This window comes from Rutilus rutilus (genome assembly GCF_951802725.1).
Source record: "Rutilus rutilus genome assembly, chromosome: 1".
Taxonomy (NCBI): Eukaryota; Metazoa; Chordata; class Actinopteri; order Cypriniformes; family Leuciscidae; genus Rutilus; species Rutilus rutilus.
The window spans coordinates 7,205,636-7,232,204 of NC_140209.1; the positions used below are offsets into that span (position 1 = coordinate 7,205,636).

At 38.3% G+C, this 26,569-nt stretch overlaps 2 protein-coding genes across 2 annotated transcripts; both read right to left on the minus strand.

Moving 5' to 3' along the window:
- Nucleotides 1-851: 851 nt before the first annotated feature.
- On the minus strand, nt 852-26,569 carry LOC311302726 (uncharacterized protein). Its single transcript, XM_084428759.1, has 3 exons — nt 26,550-26,569; nt 8,427-9,963; nt 852-1,128 (listed from the first exon to the last, which is right to left on the minus strand). Exons 2-3 carry the CDS (start codon nt 9,899-9,901, stop codon nt 1,011-1,013), a joined length of 1,593 nt encoding a protein of 530 aa, XP_084284885.1. The 5' UTR covers nt 9,902-9,963; nt 26,550-26,569; the 3' UTR covers nt 852-1,010.
- On the minus strand, nt 15,965-18,538 carry LOC311297685 (E3 SUMO-protein ligase ZBED1-like; the record flags this gene model as incomplete). The annotated part of the gene is made up of 2 exons (XM_084420087.1): nt 15,965-17,133; nt 17,677-18,538. 2 exons carry the CDS (start codon nt 18,536-18,538, stop codon nt 16,094-16,096), a joined length of 1,902 nt encoding a protein of 633 aa, XP_084276213.1. The 3' UTR covers nt 15,965-16,093.

Sequence of the window (26,569 nt, forward strand, 5' to 3'; positions counted from 1 at the left end):
ACCAAAGAGTTTCGATATTTTTCTTATTTAAAACTTGACTCTTCTGTAGTTACATCGCATTTATAAGATCAATGGAAAATGTAAAGTTGCGATTTTCTAGGCTGATATGGCTAGGAACTATACTCTCATTCCTGCGTAATAATCAAGAAACTTTGCTGTCATACCATGAGTGCAGCAGGCGTAATATGACGCAGCGCCTGAAAATAGGTCTAACAGGTTAGACAGACTTAGTCCCAGTCACGTTGGAAGTTACCGAGCTGGGGACTATTTTCAGGCGCTGCGTCATATCATTACGCCTGCTGGACTCATGGTACGGCAGCAAAGTTTCTTGATTATTACGCAGGAATGAGAGTATAGTTCCTAGCCATATCAGCCTAGAAAATCGCAACTTTTCATTTTCCGTCGGTCTTAGTACACGATGTAACTATTGAAGAGTCAAGTTTTAAATAGGAAAAATTTCTTTGGTCATTTTTTTGAGAGAGATGCTAATGGTCCTGTCCGATTCAATGATCTCAATGATGCTAAGTTATGTTAAAAGTAGTACAGCCGGACCCGGAGATCGGCTGATTGGATTCGAAACCGGTAAAACTCAACTGTTTAACTCTGGGGGAGTTGTAAAATGAGCCTATTTCAAAATAAAAGTGGAGTATCCCTTTAAATTAGCCCATGATTTCCTAACCCTTAAATCATCCTAGATGTATATGACATTCTTCTGTTAGGGGGTAACAGTTTAGGACCCAAGTACCAGATGTTTGAAAAAAGACATAAATGCAGTCAGAATTATAATAAATTGAAGAAAAGTTTTACGGAAGATAGTTTGCAGTTTCATCAGCAGAAGTCAGCTTCAAGACTCACACAGGAGTTTGTATGCTGACCCGCTTACAGTTACAAAGATCACAGCAGTTATACCCTACACCAAGGGGTCTAAGCTGGTTTCTGACTGGCTAAGAACACATATAGTCTAAGCATATTTCCACACATGGATAGATAGGAGAGTATGTCTCCATTAGTCAAGATATTTGTCGGACGATTCCTATATTAAGGTCTGCTGTGACCTCGGAGGTCGGAGAAAGGCGTCTTCGGGTCTGTTGTTGCATGCCGAAGTGTCCCATAGCTCCTATACAGAATCTGCACAGAACATCCAACGCAAAATACGAATTATAAGCAATAAATGCAGAAAAACTAAATTGTTCATGGTAAGCTAATGTATTTAGGCATTAGTACAAAACATTATAATACATATATTAATCATCTTTGCACAATCTGCTTCTTAATAAATATGATGCCCTACAGAGTGTCCTAATATTATTATGTAAAGTATAATACATATAGAATGTATAATAAAGTCTAACTTAGCACTAGTGTTTAGTACTGGGGGAAATTTGGTGACGTCTACTTTTATGCTTAAACCCAGAAATGGTGGACATGCTGTTTTTTTTGTGTGTGTGTATGTGTAAAAAAAAAAAAAAAAAAAAAACTATAAAAGAGGTATTTTTTTGGTTTTGAATTCTGTTAGTTTTTATTTATTATGACTGGATTTTAGGTTAGTTAACCTTAATTTATTTTGTCTGTTTAAAAGCTTTCAATAATATGTTATTTCATTTTAAAATGTTTTGTTATGCTCTTGTTGCGCACTGAATACATTTAGAATGTAGCATGTTTGAAAAAACAGAAACAATTGAATAAATTTTTTTTTTTTTTTTTTAAATCGTAATCTGATTATTTTGTCCATATTGCACAGCCCTAGTGTAAAGTAAACCAAGTAAAATTCTAGCTTCCTGCCATACGCAGTCTACTTGCGCCTAAAGCACAAAGTGTGTCATGGCGTAGCGTAAATATCAGCAGTGCGTCACATTATTTGCATAAGTTGCGCTTAGACTGAAGTCAAATCCATATGTTTGTTTGGCCGGAAGCTAGTTATTTTACTTTATAAAGTTTTAAATGTGGTCATTTTTCTTACGCGTTGCTTCAAAAGATGTTTATTAACCCCCTGGAGACATTGTATGATTTTTATTTTTAATTTGCATTTTATTGCATGACATAAGTATTTGATCACCTACCAACCAGTAAGAATTCCGGCTCTCACAGACCTGTTAGTTTTTCTTTAAGAAGCCCTCCTGTTCTCCACTCATTACCTGTATTAACAGCACCGGTTTGAACTCATTACCTGTATAAAAGACACCTGTCCACACACTCAATCAAACAGACTCCAACCTCTCCACAATGGTCAAGACCAGAGAGCTGTGTAAGGACATCAGGGATACAATTGTAGACCTGCACAAGGCTGGGATGGGCTACAGGACAATAGGCAAGCAGCTTGATGAGAAGGCAACAACTGTTGGCGCAATTATTAGAAAATGGAAGAAGATATGACGGTCAATCTCCCTCGGTCTGAGGGCACCATGCAAGATCTCACCTCGTGGGGCATCATTGATCATGAGGAAGGTGAGGGATCAGCCCAGAACTACATGGCAGGACCTGGTCAATGACCTGAAGAGAGCTGGGACTACAGTCTCAAAGAAAACCATTAGTAACACACTACACCGTCATGGATTAAAATCCTGCAGCGCACGCACGGTCCCCCTGCTCAGGCCAGCACATGCCCAGGCCCGTCTGAAGTTTGCCAATGACCATCTGGATGATCCAGAAGAGGAATGGGAGAAGGTCATGTGGTCTGATGAGACAAAAATAGAGCTTTTTGGTCTAAACTCCACTCACCGTGTTTGGAGGAAGAAGGATGAGTACAACCCCAAGAACACCATCCCAACCGTGAAGCATGGAGGTGGAAACATCATTCTTTGGGGATGCTTTTCTGCACAGGGGACAGGACGACTGCACCGTATTGAGGGGAGGATGGATGGGGCCATGTATCGCGAGATCTTGGCCAACAACCTCCTTCCCTCAGTAAGAGCCTTGAAGATGGGTCGTGGCTGGGTCTTCCAGCATGACCACGACCCGAAACACACAGCCAGGGCAACTAAGGAGTGGCTCTGTAAGAAGCATCTCAAGGAAACTTATGATCTCTGTAATTGCAAACAAAGGTTTCTGTACCAAATATTAAGTTCTGCTTTTCTGAAGCATCAAATGTCATGCAATAAAATGAAAATTAATTACTTAAAGGAGCTGTATGTAGTTTTCAGCGGCCTCTAGTGGTGATGTTTCAGATTGCAACCAATCAGTTTACAAGCGCGTGCTCTTATACACGTGCTCGAATTTATGAGCGAGAACTGTGGGTACCGGCCAGACTGAGACGCAACACACAAAGCATCCCACAACATGCTGGAAACTCAGGTAAACTCCTATTTTTTACAGTCTATGGTAAACTCCCACTGCAACGTTACAATAATAGGCTACTTTTATCAGCTTGACGTTGAACTAATGCTCCATGCTCGTACCATGATAAGTATGGAACCCTATCAACTGTGCCGAATTTTGCCACTGCAAGCACTACTTCACATTTTCTTCAGGAAATGTACATTCTAGGTTTGTAGATAAGGTTTCTCCATGATTCAAATGCCCTGCCGATGTTGATCCGTGTTTTTTACCCGAAGTTCATCCGATTCACGTCTGGCCTGAAAAAACTTCTTTTTTTTATCAATATGTGGAGTTTGTGTAGGAGTCAGTGTTTTGCTAGGCGCAGGTCGTTTCTTAGTGTTATCAGACATGTCATAAGTTGCATAAGTCCATGTCATAAGTTGCAGTGTTGTCGCTGTTGAGTGCAAAGTCAGTAGGCTAGACGAGTCGAGAGGCTCGGGAGCGCGCATGCAGGTGACGTCACTGGCGGTAAATCCGACCCGGGACCTTCACATAAAAATAAGAATACTTGCTTTCAGAGGTAATAGCAAAACCCGAAAACTGGATAATTTTAATGTGAGATTACAACCCCTTCACACACAGGCAATAAAAAAAGGATTCGTTTTGGTAAAAAAAGCTACATACAGCACCTTTAAAAATCATACAATGTGATTTTCAGGATTTTTTTTTATTCCGTCTCTCACAGCTGAAGAGTACCTATGATAAAAATTACAGACTTCTACATGCTTTGTAAGTAGGAAAACCTGCAAAATCGGCAGTGTATCAAATACTTGTTCTCCCCACTGTAATGTTGTATGAATCATGTATGTTGATTATGGTCAGAAAAATCTAGAGAAAGGGTTGGAAATTTCAGTCTGTGTGGAAAAGTGTAAGATTGAAAATAAAGATATTTGAAAATGAACATAAACATTTGCTTTTACTGTTTCAACCTCCTCTTTCTTACCCCAATAACCATTTGCAATTCCTACGGGCAGAGGTATAAGTGAAGTAATCACAGCAGTGCTCAAGGCCTGTGGGCAAGCCGTATCGCCTGCGATAATTAATGTGATATGGCTCAGCTTGTCAGTTATCTACGGCTTTGTGTAGTAAATGCCGCAGTCATTTATCATTCTTTCTATCTAATATTTCTTTCTATCTGATCTATCTATCATTCTTTCTTTCTAACTAATCTATCTATCATTCTTTCCAACTAATCAATATATCATTCTTTCTAACTAATCTATCATTCTTTCTAACTAATCTATCATTCTTTCTAACTAATCTATCATTCTTTCTAACTAATCTATATAATTCTTTCTAACTAATCTATCTATCATTCTTTCTAACTAATTTATCATTCTTTCTAACTAATCTCTTTCTTTATTTCCAACTAATCTATCTTTCTTTCTAAACTATCTGTCATTCTTTCTTTCTAACTAATCTCTTTCTTTCTAACTAAGCTATCATTCTAACATTTTTTTCTTTCTTTCTAACTAATCTATCATTCTATCTATACTTCTTTCTAACTAATCTATCTATCTATCTATCATTCTTTCTAACTAATCTATCTATAATTCTTTCTAACTAATCTATCTATCATTCTTTCTAAATAATCTATCATTCTTTCTAACTAATCTCTTTATTTCCAACTAATCTATCTATCATTCTTTCTTTCTAACTAATCTCTTTCTAACTAATCTACCTATCTGTCTAACTAATCTATCATTTTATCTTTCTAACTAATCTCTTTCTAACTAATCTACCTATCTTTCTAACTAATATATCATTCTTTTTTCTAACTAATCTCTTTCTTTATTTCCAACTAATCTATCTATAATTCTTTCTAACTAATATATCATTCTAACAAATGTTTCTTTCTTTCTTTCTAACTAATGTATCTATCATTCTATCTATAATTCTTTCTAACTAATCTATCTTTCTAACTAATCAATCAATCTATCTATCTATCTATCTATCTATCTATCTTTCTAACTAATCTATCTATAATTCTTTCTAACTAATCTATCATTCTTTCTAAATAATCTATCATTCTTTCTTTCTAACTAATCTCTTTATTTCCAACTAATCTATCTATCATTCTTTCTAACTAAACTAGCTATCATTCTTTCTAGGGCTGCAGCTATCGATTCTTTTTGTAATCGATTAATCTAGCACTTTATCGATCGATTAATCGAGAAATCGGATAAAAAATTAGTGTGTTTTTAAACAACCAAAACAAATAATGCATAACGAAAATGATGTGGCTGTAAAATAATCAAGCATTTGGCTTTTATTTCTCAAAAAACAAAACAAAACAAAAACAGAGGTATTTATTCCAACTCCAACATTTGGCTCCAAAACTAAGCCTATTTATTGTACTTTTTACCCATTTAGTGTTTATAAGTGCCAGTGCCAACAATTATATAACAATACAGTTAAGTCAACTTTATACTGTAAAACATGTATAACATGTAAAACTATGAATACAAACTTAAATAGTAAAGGCCATTTGGCCTTAGTTTTGTCTTCTTAATACAACATTACAAAAAAAGGATTGCACCTTCTGCAAATTACCCACCGGAGAACAAAAATAAATTAAATGAATATAAAATATCAAGCCAAACAGGTACACAATGTATACAATTTATAAAAAAAATAAGTGTAGCTTTAAAGAGGGGAATGTTTTATTGCAAATATGCATTTTTTTAAATAGAAAAAGAACAGTATTTTGTTTCTCACTTAGGCTAGTTGAAGTATATTAGCACGTTTTGTAGTATTATATTTTTTTGTTAATTGAAAATGTTCTATGCTCAATTACTTTGGTAGCCGATTATGTCTTTCCCAAAAGTATGAGTGGATTTGGAGAAGCAGGCTGGGGAGTTTCATTTTTTGTTGTTGTCTGTAACTATTTGGCAGACGTGACAAACAAGGTCTTGCAAAGACTGCAATGCAATATTTGTTCCTCCATCACGTCCCGGTGTATACAGTGAATGCATGCTGAAATTATTGTTGCGTGGCTACATAAAAGTTTGAGCATATGTGATGCATTGTCGCAATTGGTCTGACTGGCGCGTGAGAGAGACGAGGGTGCGTGTGTGTGTGTGTGTGTGAAGAGGTTCTTTTTTAGGCTATAATCTCTTGCAGTTGAACGTGAATACATTAACTACTTTAAAACATCAAAGCTAAACATCATATCTAGTCAAACCGCATCACGACATCACAACAAATACAGTATGGGATTAAAATCAGTGAACATCAATGTATAGGCTTCGGCACGGGCGGAAATATTGGTGCTGGGTTGAAAAAAATGCGAAAGACAGAATCGTTACCTTGTTTCAGCGACGCTGAAAGGAAGCGATCCCAAACTTTAGACATTATCTGCCGTTTATGGACATCTTTACTCTCCGCCATCGCGCCAACTAAATTCAAAATGTATCAAGCGCTATTGTGCTTCCTGAACACTGAACAACAGTCCGTGTGAAATCAGATCTCTGCGCATATAGTGCGCGTCATAGGAATTTAACAAGGCTTTGAGGCAGAATTTTTGTAATCGACTAAATCGAGTAACTCGATGAATCGTTGCAGCCCTAATTATTTCTAACTAATCTCTTTCTAACTAATCTACCTATCATTCTAAAAAAAATTTTTTCTTTCTTTCTTTCTTTCTTACTAATCTATATATCGTTCTATCTATAATTCTTTCTAACTAATCTATCTTTCTTTCTAACTAATCTATCTATCTATCTATCATTCTTTCTAACTAATCTATCTATAATTCTTTCTAACTAATCTATCTATCATTCTTTCTAAATAATCTTTCATTCTTTCTTTCTAATTAATCTCTTTATTTCCAACCAATCTATCTATCATTCTTTCTAAATAAACTATCTATCATTCTTTCTTTCTAACTAATCTCTTTCTAACTAATCTACCTATCATTCTAACAATTTTTTCTTTCTTTCTTTCTTTCTTTCTTACTAATCTATCTATCATTCCATTTATAATTCTTTCTAACTAATCTATCTTTCTTTCTAACTAATCTATCTATCTTTCTTTCTTTCTAACTAATCTATCTATCATTCTTTCTAACTAATCTTTCTTTCTTTACAACTATTCTTTCTTTCTAACTAAACTATCAATCAAACTTTAAACTACTTTAAACTTCTAACTTCTTTAAACTCTCTGGTCAGGCTTTCTCAAGCCAACTTAAAGTTTGTCTCAAACTTTTTTTTCTAGTTTCTCTTTGTACATATAGGCCTACACGCTTTAATAGACGTATTCACATCTAAACAAACTATTATTCAATGCATTACTTCTATATAACTATATATAAAGTTGCTCAAGCAAGTGGTAAAATATTTAACCATGCACTTATATTAAAATTGCATACATAAATAAATCTTGCATGTCACAAAGAACTTGTTTTTCCACCTCCATGAATGAGACGAGTGTTGTTCATTATGTCGCCTTGTTGAAGTAAATGTAGTTTTCCTTGATTTACCCCGGTCTTGAAGTAAAAAGATGATTGTGAAAAATAGTAGAATTTAGTTAAATGAATTTATGGTGAGATTACTACATTTTATTTTATTAAATGCATGTGCTGTCACTTTAATTCAGCGTGTGCACACAGCAGAAATAGACCCTGGTGCGGAAACGATCACTGCACTGCTGTATACGCACCGGAACTGGAATGGATTGCCGGACCGCAACCGCGTGCAGTGTGAAAGCTCGAACCTGTTAACATGGGTACGGAAAAAAATATGCACCGCATATGCACTGCAAACAGAGTATTGAAACGGGCGTCACACTCCACGCAGATGCGGAAAGTGTCGCCTTTGTAAGTGACGACAACGATGTGTGAACGACCGTGTAGCTGACTCGTTTGTTAGCATTGCTGGAGGAAGAAAGTTAGCTTGCATTGCAAGAGTGCTATACAATAACGGTGCTGTACAAAAACGTAAATTATAGTTCGCCTCAACGTTTTTTATTTGTGAATTTATTTAATTGGGTCGCACATAAATTGACAGGGTCGGTCGGAAACCAGAACCAAACAATTTTTATTAGGCCTAGGGTGATGTGTGTCTAACTTACAAAGAAGAGACTTTGTTTCACAGCACATGACAATAAATTACCGTGATCTCAGACTGTGTTTAAGTGGTTTCTCCACTGCATGGATCTTCATGTGTAGCTTCATGTCACTTTTAAAAGCAAAACTCTTCTGACACTGATCACACGTGTGCAGCTTCTCTCTGCTGTGGATCCTCTCATGTATTTTCAGATGTGATGATCGATTGAATCTCTTGTCACGGTGTGAACACTTGTAAGGTTTTTCTCCAGTGTGAATTCTCTGGTGCAGTTTTAAACCGTCCGCTGTAGTAAAAGTCTTCTCACACTCAAAGCACATGTACTCTCTCACACCAGTGTGAATTTTCTCATGTCTATGTAAATTAGGCAGCAGTGAAAAACTCTTTCCACACACAGAACATGAATGTGGCTTCTCCTTCATATGAACTGTCAGGTGTGTCTTCAGCTCTGATGACCTAAGAAATGTTTTGCTGCACTGATCACATGTGAACGGCTTCTCTCCAGTATGGATCATCATGTGAACATTAAGGGCTGATGATCGACTGAAACTCTTCCCGCACTGATCACATGAGAACGGCTTCTCTCCGGTGTGGACCATCATGTGAACATTAAGGGCTGATGATTGACTGAAACTCTTCCGGCACTGATCACATGAGAACGGCTTCTCTCCGGTGTGGACCATCATGTGAACATTAAGGGCTGATGATCGACTGAAACTCTTCCCACACTGATCACATGAGAACGGCTTCTCTCCGGTGTGGATCCTCATGTGAACATTAAGGGCTGATGATCGACTGAAACTCTTCCCGCACTGATCACATGAGAACGGCTTCTCTCCAGTGTGGATCCTCTCATGTGTTTTCAGATGTCCTGACAGACTGAATCTCTTGTCACAGTGTGAACACTTGTAAGGTTTTTCTCCAGTGTGAATTCTCTCGTGCCGTTTTAAACCGTCCGCTGTAGTAAAAGTCTTCTCACACTCAAAGCACATGTACTCTCTCACACCAGTGTGAGTTTTCTCATGTCTATGTAAATGTTGCAGCAGTGAAAAACCATTTCCACACACAGAACATGAATGCGGCTTCTCCTTCGTATGAACTGTCAGGTGTTTCTTCAGGTCTGATGCTCTAAGAAATGTTTTGCCGCATTGATCACATGAAAACGTCTTCTTTCCGGTGTGGATCCTCATGTGAACATTAAGGGATGATAAATGACTGAAACTCTTTCCACATTGATCACATGTGAATGGCTTCTCTCCCGTGTGGATCCTCATGTGAATCTCAAGACTTCCTTTGGTTGTGATACTCTTTCCACACTGAGTGCAGGCGAAAGATTTCTTGGCTCTTTTCTTTAAAAAAATATTTTTAGTCTTTGAGCGACTCAATGGTTTTCCTTCAGGATTGACATGATGTTCCTCCTTCACTTCACTCAGTTCTTCTCTCTCCTCCTTCACTTCACTCAGTTCTTCACTCTCCTCCTTCACTTCACTCATTTCTTCACTCTCCTCCTTCACTTCACTCATTTCTTCACTCTCCTCCTTCACTTCACTCAGTTCTTCACTCTCCTCGCTCTCTTCCACCGGGTCTGACAGGAAAGAAACAAATGTTACATTTAATTTTCAGTACATCAAAATAATTCAAAGAGAGAAATATAAAGTGAAAGGACATGAAAGTGAGCCCTGATGTAATAGTAGAAAGTAGACAACTGCTATAAAATATTATGATAATTTGATACCTTTTTATAATTGATTATATGTCCTTGATTCTTTCCATGAACAAAGTAAATTTATCTTCCAATTATTATATTTAAAACATTATAGGCACAAATCCCATGTTTCTTTAGCAATAACTATTAATTTGATCAATGACACAATTATCTAACATGATATTAACATTAAAATATACAATACTGCCATGTTTCGATACCAACTTTGAGATTGATATTTATTTGACTAAAACCGTTAATTATTAATGGCCGTTCACACTAGACTTTTCCTTGCACTGACTTCCATTCATGCGCATGTTAAAGTGGGACACCAGAAACACAAGCTCAAGTGAATTACCCTGTGACAAATAACACAAGCGTTTAGCATTCAAGTGGAGTGGATTGTTTATTTTAAAATTTGTACTTATTATTTGTTATATGTTAAATTTATTATTTCTCAGTCATTACACACACATCCAAACTTTAATTGAGGATAGTAAGAGTGCAAGGGCTTTAGATACAGCTTTGGATGTGACTAGCTTAGTGAACACTGTCCATTGTTGGGTCCCCAATACCGACTAAGCTAATGAAACATATGCTTCCAAAGGTCATAGATCCTCTTCTTAATATCATTAATTCCTCTTTGTCATTAGGATACAACATTACTGAGACTGCTCTCATTAGAGTCACAAATGATTTGCTCTTATCATTTGATCATGGTTGTATCTCTCTATAGCCTAAGTGTTACTCGATCTTAGTGCTGCATTTGACACTATCGACCACAACATCCTTTTAAATAGACTCAAACACTTTGTTGGCATTAGTGGAATTGCATTAGCATGGTTTAAAGGGTTGGTAAAATGCCTTTTTTCGAAGGCTTGATTGTGTTTGTGGGGTGCACTGTAACATGTGTTCATGCTTCGTTTGTAAAAATTTGCATTATTTTTCACAAATTAAACCATTATTCTACACTGCTCTGTCCCTCCTTGTAAAAACGGTCTGATGATTTCCGCGTTCTATGAAGCCCCCCCTTCAAAATACGCAATGGGCTCAGATCGGTTAGCTGGCTCAGTGTGTTGTGATTCGCTAACCGCCAAGTACGGAAAATCGGACCCGAATCAGACCCAGAGAATGTTAGAGGAGAGGATCGAGCAGAACCTGCTCAAGAACGGCTGTTAAAGGACGTTTCAGAAAGGTATGTTTTTTAAGACTGCAGATCGCTATATGACACTGTTACTTTTGTATCTTTAGAACGATTGTAGCAGCTAGCTAAATATCTGTCGCCTGAACTATTAATCCAATACGAACACTAAACACTGGCTTTACAACAGTAGCCAAATCAAACACAAAACCATGTTTAGCATGCCTGTAGATAAACAAGCATGTAGATAAACAATACATAAAAGCTATAATCAAAGAATAATTTACACTGATCACATAAACGACAACACAACAACCACGAACATTCCAAGTTCGCTGCGCTGGTGATATTAAACTGAAGTTTGTATGTGTTTGTCGGATAAGTATGAATTAATTAACGTTCGTGGTTTGTGGAGCCAAACAGCATTGTCCTTAGTTTACCTCCTAGGTACAACGTGCAATTAACAATATGACCTATTACAGGAAAACCCAACGACGAAAAATGAATCATACTTACAGGTTGTGGCCCGTAAACAGTTTCTGTTTTTAAAGTTGGAACTGCTCCATCTTTCAGGACTAGCCGTTGTGCGAATCCTTCATCGGAGGAGGTTTATGTAAATATTGGGCTTAGTGATGTCAGCAAGCCCGCAGGAATGTCGTGTAGTCCCTACTGGCCGTTTTTTGTAGTTCTTAGAAATTGATTTCTTTAAAAGCAAATATCTCCCTTTGCTTTAAACTTTGAAAGTTGTAACTTTGCAGATGTTGTTTATGCTCAAACTGCAACATTACGCACTAACTAAAGTTAGAAAAGTGAAATCGTGTTTTACCACCCCTTTAAATCATACTTATCTGACCGTTATCAGTTTGTAGCAGTAAATGAAGAGATGTCTTATAGATCACAAGTTCAGTATGGCGTACCACAAGGCTCAGTACTAGGACCGTTGCTGTTCACTCTGTACATGCTACCATTAGGAGATATCATTAGGAAGCATGGCATTAATTTTCACTGTTATGCTGACGATACTCAGCTCTATATTTCTTCAAAACCCAACGAAACTTACCAATTCACAAAATGAATGCATAGCAGATATAAAAAACTGGATGACTAGTAATTTCCTACTACTTAATTCTGAAAAAAACAAAAAACAGATTCTAATTATTGGACAAAAAAGTCCTCACGTAATAACCTAGAATACTTTCTAACACTCGATGGCTGCTCTGTCAAGTCTTCGTCGTCGGTGAGGAACCTGGGTGTGCTCTTTGATACCAATCTTTCATATGAAAGTCACGTGTCTAAAAAGATCTAAAAAATATCTAAATTACGCCATATGCTCTCAATGAAAATGCTGAGCAATTAGTTCATGCGTTCAAGACATCAAGGCTAGATTATTGTAATTCTCTACTGGGTGGTTGCCCTGCACGCTTATAAACAAACTACAGCTGGTCCAAAACGCAGCAGCTCGAGTTCTTACGAGAACCAGGAAGTATGACCATATTAGCCCGGTTCTGTCAACACTGCACTGGCTCCCTATTAAACATCGTATAAATTTAAAAATATTGCTGATTACTTACAAAGCACTAAATGGTTTAGCTCCACAGTACTTGAGCGAGCTCTTAACGCATTAAAGTCCTTCATGTCTATTACGATCTCAAAATTATGGGCAGTTGAAAATACTTAGAATATCAAAATCGACTGCTGGCGGTAGATCCTTTTCCTATTTAGCACCAAAACTTTGGAACAATCTTCCTAACATTGTCCGGGAAGCAGACACACTCTGTCGGTTCAAAGCTAGACTAAAAACACATCTCTTTAACCTAGCATACACATAACACATTAGGGCTGCAGCTATCGATTCTTTTTGTAATCGATTAATCTAGCACTTAATCGATCGATTAATCGAGTAATCGGATAAAAAATTTTAGTGCGTTTTTAAACAACCAAAACAAATAATGCATAACGAAAATGATGTGGCTGAAAAACTCCAACATTTGGCTCCAAAACTAAGTCTATTTATTGTAATTTTTACCCATTTAGTGTTTATAAGTGCCAGTGCCAACAATTATATAACAATACAGTTAAGTCAACTTTATACTGTAAAACATGTATAACATGTAAAACTATGAATACAAACTTAAATAGTAAAGGCCATTTGGCCTTAGTTTTGTCTTCTTAATACAACATTACAAAAAAAGGTTTGCACCTTCTGCAAATTACCCACCGGAGAACAAAAATAAATGAAATGAATTTAAAATATCAAGCCAAACAGGTACACAATGTATACAATTTATATAAAAAGAATAAGTGTAGCTTTGAAAAGGGGAATGTTTTATTGCAAATATGCATTTTGTTAAATAGAAAAAGAACAGCATTTTGTTTTTCACTTAGGCTAGTTGAAGTATATTAGCACGTTTTGTAGTATTACTTTTTTTGTTAATTTAAAATATTCTATGCTCAATTACTTTGGTAGCTGATTATGTCTTCCCCAAATGTACGAGTGGATTTGGAGAAGCAGGCTGGTGGGGAGTTTCATTTTTTGTTGCTGTCTGTAACTATTTGGCAGACGTGACATAGCCTACAAACAAGGTCTCGCAAAGACTGCAATATTTGTTCCTCCATCACGTCCCGGTGTATACAGTGAATGCATGCTGAAATTATTGTTGCTTGGCTACATAAAAGTTTAAGCATATGTGATGCATTGCCGCAATTGGTCTGACTGGCGCGTGAGAGAGACGAGGGTGGATGTGTGTGTGTGTGTGTGTGTGTGTGTGTGTGTGAAGGGGTTCTTTCTTTAGGCTATACGTTTACTTCTTAAAAACATCAAAACTTAACATCAAATCTTGTCAAACCGCATCACGACATCACTACAAATACAGTATGGGATTAAAATCAGCGAACATCAATGTATAGGCTTAGGCACGGGCGGAAATATTGGCGCTGGGTCAAAAAAAATGCGGGGGACAAAAACGTTACCTTGTTTCAGCGACGCTGAACGGAAGCGATCCGGAACTTTAGACATTCTCTGCCATTTATGGACATCTACTCTCTGCCATCGCATGCATCACGCGCTATGGCGTGCTTCCTGAACACTGAACAACGGTCCGTGTGAAATCAGATCCCTGCGCAGTGCAGGAATTCATAGGAATTTAACGAGGCTTCGAGGCAGAGTTTTTGCCTCGAGGAATTTTTGTAATCGAGTAAATCGAGTAACTTGATGAATCGTTGCAGCCCTATAACACATTATAGACTTCTATAATTCAATGTTAGGCTGCATAGATTAGGTCAGCCGAGACCGGGAACACTTCCCATAAATCCGGACGTACTCGTTACATCATAAGAAGAATGGTATCTACGCTAATATTAGTCTCTGTTTATCCCGAGGTTTACCGCAGTCCATCGGATCCAGGCCGTATCCAGATCGGATTAAGGACCAGCGCCTGGACACTACAACAACGCAGTCCTGAACTGTCAACTAGTCTTCTCCCCTATGAAGGCCTCCTTCCCTTTACCTCTATACAGATAAAACGTTGTCGGGATAATTCCGGTTCGCGTGGCTACGCAGACGCGACGACAATTTCTGTATTATTAATCTTTAAGGCATAACAAGTAGTTTGTTGAGAGTTGATTTTGTGAAGGACTACACATCTGCGCAAATATTCAAACACGCATACCTATCGCCCGAACACGTGATACACATATGCGTGCCTTGTGCATTTTCCCGGATTTGCGTTTCAGAGGTTTGCGCAGAGAAAACGGGTAATCGTTTGCACCTTCGAACCTATTTCAGGGAGTGCGTTCTAGAACCTAGGCACTTTTTTGTGCGGATGGGCAGCCGGAGCGCGTTAAAGGGCACCTATTATGGAATTTTGAAAATTACCTTTCATGTAGTGTGTAACATATATCTAAGTGAACAAAAACATCCTGCAAAGTTTTATATATGAAAGTTCACCGTAAAAAAAGTTATTGTCTCTCAAAAGTAGGAGTCGACTCTGAGTCAATTTAATGAATCGTTTTTCCAATGAGTCATTTTCCTTTTCGTTGTGACGTCAAGATGAAAAAATTTCAAATTGGCCGCGCCCACTCATTGCGCACGCACGCAGACACCAGGGAAAACTTGAAAACATCATGTCGACAACAAAACGCTGTGTTCTGAAGTGCGAATCAAAAGCGACCTTTATTCACTGCCCAGGGACGAGCATGTGAAGAATCAGTGGCTAGAGTTTATATTTACAACTATACCACACAAGTAACGTTATAGCCCAAACCTTGTGCTGTGTTCGCGTCATTTTAATGACGATTGCTTTACAAACTGCTTTCAAGTGTGGATTCGCGAGCCGGTTGTTACAGAAGGAAAGTTCAGTACCAAGTAGGGCTGGGCGATATGGGGCAAAAAATATATCTCGATATATTTTTCTATATCTCGATATACGATATATATCTCGATATCTTTACAGGAAAAATACCCCCCCAAAAACTACTGCAAAAACAAATTATGCCAAATACAAGTCTTTTTTTATTAAAGTGCAAAGAGGTTCATGTAAGAACAAAGTGCTTCTGCAACATAGAAAAATAAATCTCTGTATACAAAAATAATAATTTAACTGTAAAATAAAGAAAGAAATATGACATATTGCCTTTTCATTCAAAAATATAACAACTCAACTTGAGGTAGGCAGTGCATATAGGAACAAAGTGAAGGGATTTTAAAAAAAAATCCCTGGTTACATAAATAATAATAATTTAAATGTAAAATAAAATAAATACATATTGCCTTTTCATTCAAAAATAAAACTCAACTCAACTCAACCTCATCTTTGCATTAACTGTTGTAGCTATCAACAAATAGCCAAAAAACAAGTTTGTGTAACTCCATTACATTTTAATATTTTGAGCAAGGAATACCAATCTGTCTACTGTGTCAGGATTCAGTGCAGCCCTTTGACAAGTAACTATATTTCCACTGCAGCTGAAGATCCTTTCAGACGGACTGCTAGTGGCAGGCACACAGAGGTACTTTTTTGCTAGGGTGCTCAGTGCTGGATAGGCAACCTCATGTTCCTGCCACCATTGTAGTGGATCTGCCTCACTCTCCAAACATGCAGACTGTAAATAGCTTGACAGCTCATTCTCAATGGACTCGCGAGGTGTGAATGAAGAAGAGTAAGGGGTTGCATCTTGGACAAAGAAGCTGGCTAGTGTTTTTTTCTTTTTAGCAATGGGGGGCACAGGATCTGCTATGGCACTCACTTGTGCGGACTGAGGCACAGCTTTGTCAACACCTCCAGAGCTCCCCTGATCACCTAGCAAACTCTGTGCTTCGCAGATGACCCTCTCTTTCAATGCAACCAGTTTCGCACTGCTGACATATTTTCCCCGAAACCGTGGGTCTATAAAGGAAGCAATGTCCAGCAAGTCACTGGTAGAGGGCTCTGAATACTTTTCATTTAAGTAAGTCAGGATGGTGTGTTTGATGGACTTTGTTAGCTCACTGTCACCTTCCTCAGACGCAAGGAGGCTGCTGTTAAAGAGGTGGAGCACAGGTCTTACGAAGGAGAGTGTCACATACTCCTCGCCTGACAAAGCGTCAGTGAAGTCATGCAGAGGCTTCAGTGCTCTTTGGATGGCTTCTAGCACCTCTATGTCTTGCCAGGTAAGAACCAGAGGTCTTGTTTTCTTGTCAGCAGACAGGACTTTGGCAAGAGCCCTTTCCTGCTCAAGGACGCGTTCTACCATTTGTAGACGTGATCCCCACCGTGTGGTCGACTCCGTACTGAGCTGATGAGCTGGTAAATTCATCTGTGCCTGCACTTCGGCCAGCTCCCTCCGCTTTTTCCAGCTGTATGAGAATGCGCTCACAGTTTTCTTGCAGAGAGAAATGGCCCGTGTGATACGAGGGTCTTGCATTCCATGACCTGTAACACAGTAAAAGCAAAAATGAAATAAATTGTTTTTAAATGTAGTTTAATATCTCAAGACATGAATTATCTCTTAATTTTGTGACTGTATAAGAATGGTTTCTTTTTAATTTGTAATAAAGTTATTATTTTGACATTTACCTTTTTAATTATTCTGCAATACACTGTTTTTTTTAAAAAGACCAGATTATTTGCCACACTCCCTTCCACCCAACCAAACATTTCACACCCAGGTAGTCCCAAGCAGACTAACCTACACTGAAAAAAATTATTCATTGAATTTAATAAAAATATTATGGTAAGTGATTGCACACAATTGATTTTAGCTTAATTAAAAAAAATGTTATAAGTTGAACTTTTAAATGTTAACGTAATGCATTTGTTAAAATGTAGCTTAAATCAATTGTGTGCAACCACTTACCATAAAGAAATTGATTCAATTTAATGATCTTTTTTTTTTTTTTTGTGTACATGTGCACACACACACACACACACACACACACACACACGCCCATGTAAGACCAGGTATATTCCACTCACCAATCGCCAAATGTAGTCTGTGACCAAAACATTGCATCCTCTGCCAGTTGTTGTTTTGGACTGCGCAGACGATATTCGCTCCGTTGTCAGTGGTGATGGCCACGGGTCCATTTGGATTTAACATCCAGGTTGTTGTTACGTCTCTGAGGGCCTCTGCAATATTTTCCCCCGTGTGATCTTGTGGGAAATATGTGGTTTGAAGGCATGCGCTTTTAATCTTCCAGTCCAAAATATAATGTACGGTGACGCACATGTAAGGCTCGCATGTCCTGCTGCTCCACATGTCTGTAGTCAGTGCATAGTCAGTAACCTTCAATAATTCGGAAGCAAGCCGCTCTCTCTCCGTAGTGTACAGTCGCGGAAATTCTTGTCTCGCAAAGTAATGCCGACTAGGTAAACTGTATCTTGGATCAAGTGTCTTTAGCATGCTTATAAAGCCACGTTGTTCAACGATGGAAATGGGTGCCATGTCCACCGCTATATGAAATGCCACGGACTTTGTGATGCTACACCACCTTGCGCTCTTTCTTTCATATTCTACACTCCGCGTTAAAGCATTGTGTAGTGTTATCTGTGTAGTGTGTGGAGTGTTGCCAGAGCTAGTGGGTTTAGTGGCCGGGATCCTTAATCTGTTGCACTCCTCGTATGCAAGCTTGTGTCTTGTCTGTAAATGGTGGAAAAGGTTTGTGGTGCTAGAAGCTTTGGTTGGCACCAACTTTCGGCATTCACGGCAGTAGACATCTGTCTGCTGTTCGTCCGACGCCTTAAAACCGAAGTATCTCCATATAATGGAGCCAGTTGTCCGTTTTTTTGAGACGAGTTCTGAATCTGTAGCCTCCGGGCTGTTTGTGGGCGCCGCCATGTTAAATCAAATGAGAAAACACGCGAGGGGAGGGAGAACAAAAGCATGCGAGCGGGGGCGAGCGGGAGTGAGCGAGCACAGCACAGAGCGAGCACAGCACAGAGAAGGCAAACAAGCAAAGTGGCGTAATCAAAATTAAATATAAACAATATATCGATATATACGATATGTCAAAATCCATATCGAGTTTAAAAAAGATCTCGATATATCGTAAATATCGAGATATCGCCCACCCCTAGTACCAAGTTTATTTGGATCAGCTTCCTCCTCCGAATCACAACCTGTAAGTATTATTAATAATTGTTGCTTTTATGTGTTATGTAGCATGCTCAATAAGTATTTGTGTGTTGTGTAAGTTACGATCAGCGCAGATTCTAGGTCTCCAATGTAAATTTTTTTGAAGTGAAATGTTAGTCGTTGTTATTGGATTTGTCAAAGAATAGAGCACTACCTTGTAGTACTGCAGTGCTTTGTGACACCTTTGAGGCTGAGGCCAGCAACTCGCCCTAGGGTGCCGGCTTGGGACCTGGCAATAGTTTTAGAAAGCCTGTCAGGGACCCCTAGATTCGTTCTGACTTTCAAGACCATGTTTCTTCTAGCCATTTCGTTCCTAAAAAGAGTCGGAGACCTTCAGGCCCTTTCGGTTTCTCCCACCTGCCTTGAGTTTTCACCCAGGATGGTCAAGGCATTCTTATACCCTAAGCAGAGATACGTCCCGAAGGTGCCGACCAATATTCCGAGGCCTATTGTGCTGCAGGCTTTCTGTCCTCCTCCGTTTACTTCTTCAGACCAGGAAAAACTTAATCTCGTGTCCAGGGCGAGCACTGGATACTTGTGTCCACAGGGCTGCCCAGTGGAGAAAATCAGATCAGTTGTTTGTCTGCTTTGGATCACCCAATAAGGGTCTTCCAGCCTATAAGCAGACAATCAGCAAGTGAATAGTTGAGGCTCTCTCTCTTCCCTATCTCCCTATCTATCTCTTTACTTCAAGAGGTTTGTAATGCGGCGGGTTGGTCCTCGCCAATCACATTTGTGAGATATTATAGCCTGGACCTGGACGTATCTTGCCGACAGTTTTACATACAGGCAATTTTAAGTATGGCATATTGGGAATTCTTGTTCCCAAAGCGTCATTGATGCAGCGCGAGTTCCCTCGAAAGAGAAAGTCTCAGGTTACCACTGTAACCCTAGTTCCCTGAGAAGGTAACGAGATGCTGCGTCACCCTGCACATACTTCCTGCATCCCTGTGATCGACTTTGCTTTGGCTCTCGAAGCTAGCGCCGGTTGCACAGGATGTGCTTTTATCCTTTACCCGCCCGTGACGTTCCTTCTTTCCAATGGACTAGTTGACATACGTGCTTCAGACGCAATCACGTAGGGGCGTTCCCAAATCATCATCGACGCAGCGTCTCGTTCCCTTCTCAGGGAACTAGGGTTATAGTTGTAACCTGAGATGTTTTCTTTGTAACAAAATACTGTTGAAAAACAAACAGACCTAAACTACATTGAGGAGATAATTCGAGCACTAGGGGTAGGAATCTCTAGGCACCTCACGATTCGATTCCGATTCAGAGGGCTGCGATGCGATGATAAAACTGTTATTGATGTATCTTTTTTCTATATAGATTTTCTTTTTTACTTCCAATATATTTTATTAATTAAACAAATGGAAGTGATTTGGCAATAAATGTAGCGATAGAGTTTGTAATTCGTTTTTCTTTTTCCGAGTTGGGTGGAAGCTTTTAAGGTTCTCCTGGTTTCTGATCAGACGTGTGGTTTATAAAAGAATTATGCACCGAATTTGAATGCTTCCAATTAGATCTCGCTACGATGTTATTCATTCTGCGGTGAATTCAAACGCTTTCTCACTGGATCTCCCAGCGCTGTGTAATAACAGTATTGTGTGATTGAGATCGGACCACGAATAAACCTGTTCTGTTTCATTTGATGTTTCTTGTATGTAACAGAAGATTGTAATGCAGAGGGTGCCAGTCGGATTTCTCACTCAACCATCATGCGTCTCTGCCTTTTGCGTTTCGTCAATATTTCGTTATCAATGAACATTTCCGAAATCGGAAATTGATTTTTGACATTTGTGATTCGATTCAGAATCGTCAACATCGCGATGCATCTAAGAATTGATTTAATCCCCCACCCCTATCGAGCAAGTTGAAAATTATTCTTCAATCAAGTTCTTACATCTACGATTAAATGTAAATTAAATGGCTACCGTTTCATACTGAGGTAACTGAGGCTTACTGTCTACTGTAAACCACAAATGATATATTGCCTATTCCACACCTCAAGCACAGGCATAACGCTTGCCACAAAGAACTGGCAAAAGTAATGATTATGCATGAGTCTGTCAGTGTCGGCTGCAAACAAAGTTGGTGAAGCTGACTCGCCATCCTCGCAGCACTTAGTGAACGGGCCTATAGAGAGAAATGCACACTTCATACGAATTAGCCTACATAAGCAGAGAGTAGGTCAGTTCTTTTCGGTTTGAATTGTTTTGTTTAAAAGTACACATTTCAAGCTTTCTATACATATTTATCAGGTCTGTGAGGCAAGTATAGCTACACTGAGTTTTTGTTTATTTATGAGGCGAGCTCCAGTTCACGCGCCGGCGCCTCCGTGTCCTGATTATATTGTCTGCTATATTTATTATATTTATTATATAATCCTGCTGGATTTATTTATTAAATCCAGGGAATTTGTTGATGAAACATTGATTAAATTAAGTTACAATTTATACAAAACGAAATTCACTATATAAGTATAAGATGAGTAAGATCATAAGATGCCCAATATATCAGGAGACATATGGAGAGGGTCAGACATGATTTTGACCACTTAAGTTTTGATTTGTAGAAAGCCTTTTCGTTAAGAATTTTGCCTTCTCACATGGTGACATAGGTTCGTGGATCTGAGTGTTGTGATTTCGGTTTCATGACGCATATCGCTACAGCCCTAATCAACACTTAGGCTATTCAACAAGTCATTCGGGATCACCAGCAGATCAACTCACTTTATTCTGAGTGTTTGCTGTTAGAAACACATTATTTGACTCAGATAGATGACAAAAGCCTATTAAACTGCTCAATTGAAAGACAATACTGTCATTTCTCACACTATGACATGGATAAAACATCAATAATACATTTTACACCATCATGACTATAAGTTTACGTGTGCACTCGCAGCCTTTTGTTCTGTGCAAATGTAAGTTGTAATATTGTGTTTATTTTGTGTAGGCCTATTTATATCTGATTTATCTCATACAGGATGCATTTGGTTAAGAATTAATGTATTAAAGTGTACGGTGTACGGCATTGCACGTACAGTGTATGGCAATGCACGACTAATAATGACTATTGGCAGGGTCCGAAATTAACACCCGCCAAGCGCCAAATGCGGGTAGATTTTCCGTTTGGCGAGTAAATCTCAAAAGGCTATCCGCCACACTGGCGGGTGAATGTTCATACCAAAATATAAAATTTTGGTATGAACATTCACCCGCCAGTGTGGCGGATAGCCTTTTGAGATTTACTCGCCAAACGGAAAATCTTAAGAACGAGCAGAGAGAGAGAGAGCCGTCTATGGAGAGAGCCCCGGCCGCGCGCGCGCACTCACTATTCAGAGCGGTCAAGCTTCCTCGTACTTTTTTTGATAAGCGTCCTTGACAGGGCGGCCAGAGCTTCTTTGAAGCTCAAGTCGGCGGCGGTGTGAACGTACAGTTAACGCTCTGTCTGTTGACGGCGCTGAGGAAAAAGGACATGTGAAGCGGTCGCCGCCCATTTGTGTCCTGTCCTGCTCATCAAAGCCGTGCAGAACGTCTTCAGCACTCGTGGATCGTGCTCCGCCGCTGGCCAGGCTGCTTCTGCTTTACACACCATGGCCGTTCTTTTCTCGAGAAAATTGGTTTTCTCATAGCTTTTGCAATGCAATACTCGTTCCCTTATCTCTCAGGGAACCGAGGTTACGCAAGTAACCTAGTACGTTCTCTGCCCTCCCTTCCACATGAGTCAGGTAACACAACTGACAATTTTTTTTTTATTTCACCCCAATGATAGTAATGTTTCATATTTTTCTCTCATTTTGAGCAATATATATATAGATTTTTTTTTTATTATACATTTCAAATTTTGCTCTGGACAATTTTTTATGTTTGTATTCAACATAATAGGCCAAGCATAATTATCTAAATTAAATGTACTGAAATGAATGTATATGTGACAAAAAAAAGGCTGTTTATTATTTTGGCCGGTAAAAAATATGCTTGGCTGGTGGATTTTTTCATCTACCAGTCCCCGTGGCAGGTGAGCCAAAAAGTTAATTTCGGACCCTGCTATTGGACTGTCATATTACATAACATTATAAAGAGAACAATATTGTAATAAAACATTTATTATTTGGGTTTAGTTGCCGTGTCGCGTTGCTCCAGAAATAGCACGTCCACAACATAAGTCATTCTGAATGGCACGTAACCAGTGATGGGAATAACGGCGTTATAAATAAACAGTGTAACTAACGGCGTTATTATTTTCAATAACGAGTAATCAAACTAATTACTGTTTCCTCCGTTACAACACCGTTACTGTCACTAAAAATGCGGCATTACTATAATTGAGCTCACTGAAACAGTTTTCATCCAAGTAGGCTCTCTCTCAGCCACATGAGCTGCAAAGTTTTTTCTCTGGTGTGTGTGTGTGTGTGTGTTTATTTCAGCATTAGAATAATCTCTGTAGCATATTGGTATCATATAGCCTAGCCTACAATGTTTAAATTAGTTTATATAACATAAACTCCAAAATAACCTGCAGGGAACGATGATAATATTTTAAAGGTGTCCTAGAATTTGAAATTGAATTTATCTTGGCATAGTTAAATAACAAGTGTTCAGTACATGGACATGACATACAGTGAGTCTCAAACACCATTGTTTTCTCCTTCTTATTTAAATCTAGTTTTTTGAAAAACACCCCTGAAAAATAGGCGAATCTCCAGATAACACCGACTGTGACGCAACAGTCGGGATCATTAATATGTACGCCTCCAAAAATTTGCATATGCCAGCCCATGTTCAATGCCAGGCGGAACGGCGCAGTCAAATCATGGGAAGTTCTGCAGGTGAATAAACAAGCAAGGATCATAGGGAAAATGGCAGATCTATCTATCTATCTATCTATCTATCTATCTATCTATCTATCTATCTATCTATCTCAGTATCTATCTATCTATCTATCTATCTATAGGATACCGCTACAGTAAATTCGAAGTTGTTAGTTTGCTCTGCCCATTTCACCACGGACTGTTTTTCTAACCTGGAACAATATCAAGCAGCCAGGCTTCTCTCTGCGTCTCATACCGACGAAGGGGGCAATTTCAACTAACGTTATATTCCCGCAAGCGGTAAGTAGTGATTTTATTAACGATAATTTACACTGTGTTATCTAGATCCAGCGCGATATTGTTTTTTCCTCGAGAGACATCATGGCTTGCAAACATGCGAAGCATGGCAGTTGCTCAGTGTTTGGATGTGCAAATGAAAACAAAAGTATTTTTTTAGTTCCTTCATCCGAGCCTCTGGAGAAGAACCAGTGGGTTATGTGAATTTCTGATGTGTAATTGTTCAAGTTCAGACAGATACCGGTAATCTTTCTCTCAAAGTTTTTCAATACTGTTTATGCATCAGTAAATCAAGCCAGTGACTAAACGCTCAACAGGCTGTCATCTGCTCAATGCTCATCACTGCAACCTTTTATGTGATGGGAATAGATCTAAATACTTAAAAAACTTCTCACGATTCGTTAATCCCGATAGCTGTAATAGTAAAAACGTATAATAGCTGTAATAGTAAAAGTTTTCCAGATAGTTCTACATGTAATGCCAGATATTTCATATGCAAGCATGTCAGCCAATCACAGCAGTGGGCGTTTACACTGAAGTCTCACAGCAGCCAATCACAGCAGTGGGCGTTTACATTGAAGTCTCACAGCAGACACGCCCCTTCAAACAGAGGGTTGTTCAAACCAGGGAATGAAATCAGGCTAGGAAATATGCCTTTTATTTCTAAATTATAACAACTTTAGATCTAAAAAACATACTAACATTATAAGGGCACCCCAGGAAACATTATAAAATAATAAAACAATCCATTCTAGGGCACCTTTAATATAAGTTTATAAGTGTCTCTCACATTGTCCCACAGCAACATTAAAATAGTGTTAGATAAGTGTACAATGTTTTATAATAATACAGTGTTCTATTTAGTGTCCATTTAATTCATTTAACATTTCATATTGAGGGTATCCAAGAAATTTCTTATATTTAAACACTTTTTTTAAAGTAATGCAATAGTTACTTTCCCTGGTAATTAGTTACTTTTGTAACTTTTCTTACTTTCTCAGCTCTCAGATTCTGTCGATTTAATTATGAAATTCAAACAATAAACACGGTTTTGGTGCTTGACAAATCGCTGACAGAGTTCAAGCGGCACGTGAACCGATCATCTGTTATGCCACGTTACAGGCAACCTGTAACCCGTGTTTTTCCAACTCGTAACTGGGAATACATGTATTGTTTTTATAGTACTTACGTAGTCATATCGTATTGTATCGATATCGAGATATCTGGCATGAAAATCGAGATATGAAATTTTGTCCATATCGTTCAGCCCTACCGAGGTCCACCCACCACAGATTTAACACAAATCCTGTGAGAAACACTGGTATTGCTATGCTAATGCAGCTTATAGGTTGTTTTAGGATTCACATCTGTGGAGTATAGGTCAACTGTATTAATTATGTCACATTTTTACTTATTTCATCTGTTAACTCTCACTCGTTCTTATACTCACTCATTACATGACATTAGTGGTTTTAAGGAATATGATTTGGTATGCATATAATTAAGGGCGTGCAAAGATGGGTGGTGTTTATGATTATATAGTGGGCCGGTCTTGGCCAAAATGCCTGGGGCGATTTTTTTTGTTCCAGTCCAGCCCTGAGTCAGACCAATGTCGTCTGCAAATTATGCAAGACCGTCGTCGGTTTCTCTATGTTTATTTAACACTTTTATTACTCTTTATTAACCATTTCTTACGCATTTATTAATTTTGCACCTTAATGTTAAGAGATAATTGTTAAGTGTTTGTTCATTGTGATTTTAGACTTATGTTTACATTATTATAATTATTTCAGTGTTTTCCATGGTTGTGTTGACATTTCTGCCTTTATAACTGAGGGGATTATAATCAGAAGAGGGTTAAGTTTAAAATAAAAAATGTTTAAATGTAATATATTTCTCTCCTGGTCCATTAAATAGGTCATTATCAATATCGATATGAAACACTTAGGCTACTCATATTGTGATACAGTTTTCAGCCATATCGCCCAGCCCTACTACAGATAAATAACTACAGCAGCATAATATGTCCAAATTAATCTAAAATCTTATCTAATCTAAAATATAGTTTAATGTTATGATTCATTAATCACTATAAGTTAGATCATTATAATAACATTTTATATGCGCAGAAACTGAAAATTACCATAACACTTTTGAAAATAAAGAGCACCACAGAGCACTATTGTACGAAGAGTAAAACGCTATACATAATTTTAAGTAGCAGCTAGGCTATTGATTTAATGTCTCACGTGGCTCATTATAGGCTGTATACGAGTAAAATAAAGTAAAGCATTTAGCAGATCTGTTCCAGTATGACACTTGAGATCGATATAATCATCATTCCCTTCACAGATCTTAAACTTTAACGTTCGACTTGACGAGACAATCACACAAACGAACACAAACTCGCTCAGGTCTGAATGAACTCAACATATTCTCCTCATGCTCGCTCCTGCTGCACTAAATGTTTATTTCAGTAGGAAGACACTAGAAAAGACGCACAAGTATCGCTGTGATCGATGAAAACAATACAGAAATGAGCCTGTCGCTTAATCAAACTGTATAAAGTGTGTGTGATGGTTGAGTAAATATGAGAAATACCGTGAACTGCTCTCCTCACC

Bases quoted from the DNA above. Each gene is read 5' to 3' on its own strand.
- LOC311302726 (XM_084428759.1), bottom strand. From the start codon at position 9,901: ATGAGTGAAGTGAAGGAGGAGAGTGAAGAAATGAGTGAAGTGAAGGAG. The intron at 1,129-8,426 runs GTAATTTATTGT...TGTTCTGTGCAG, and splicing joins AAACACAGTCTGAGATCACG to ATTCTGTATAGGAGCTATGG.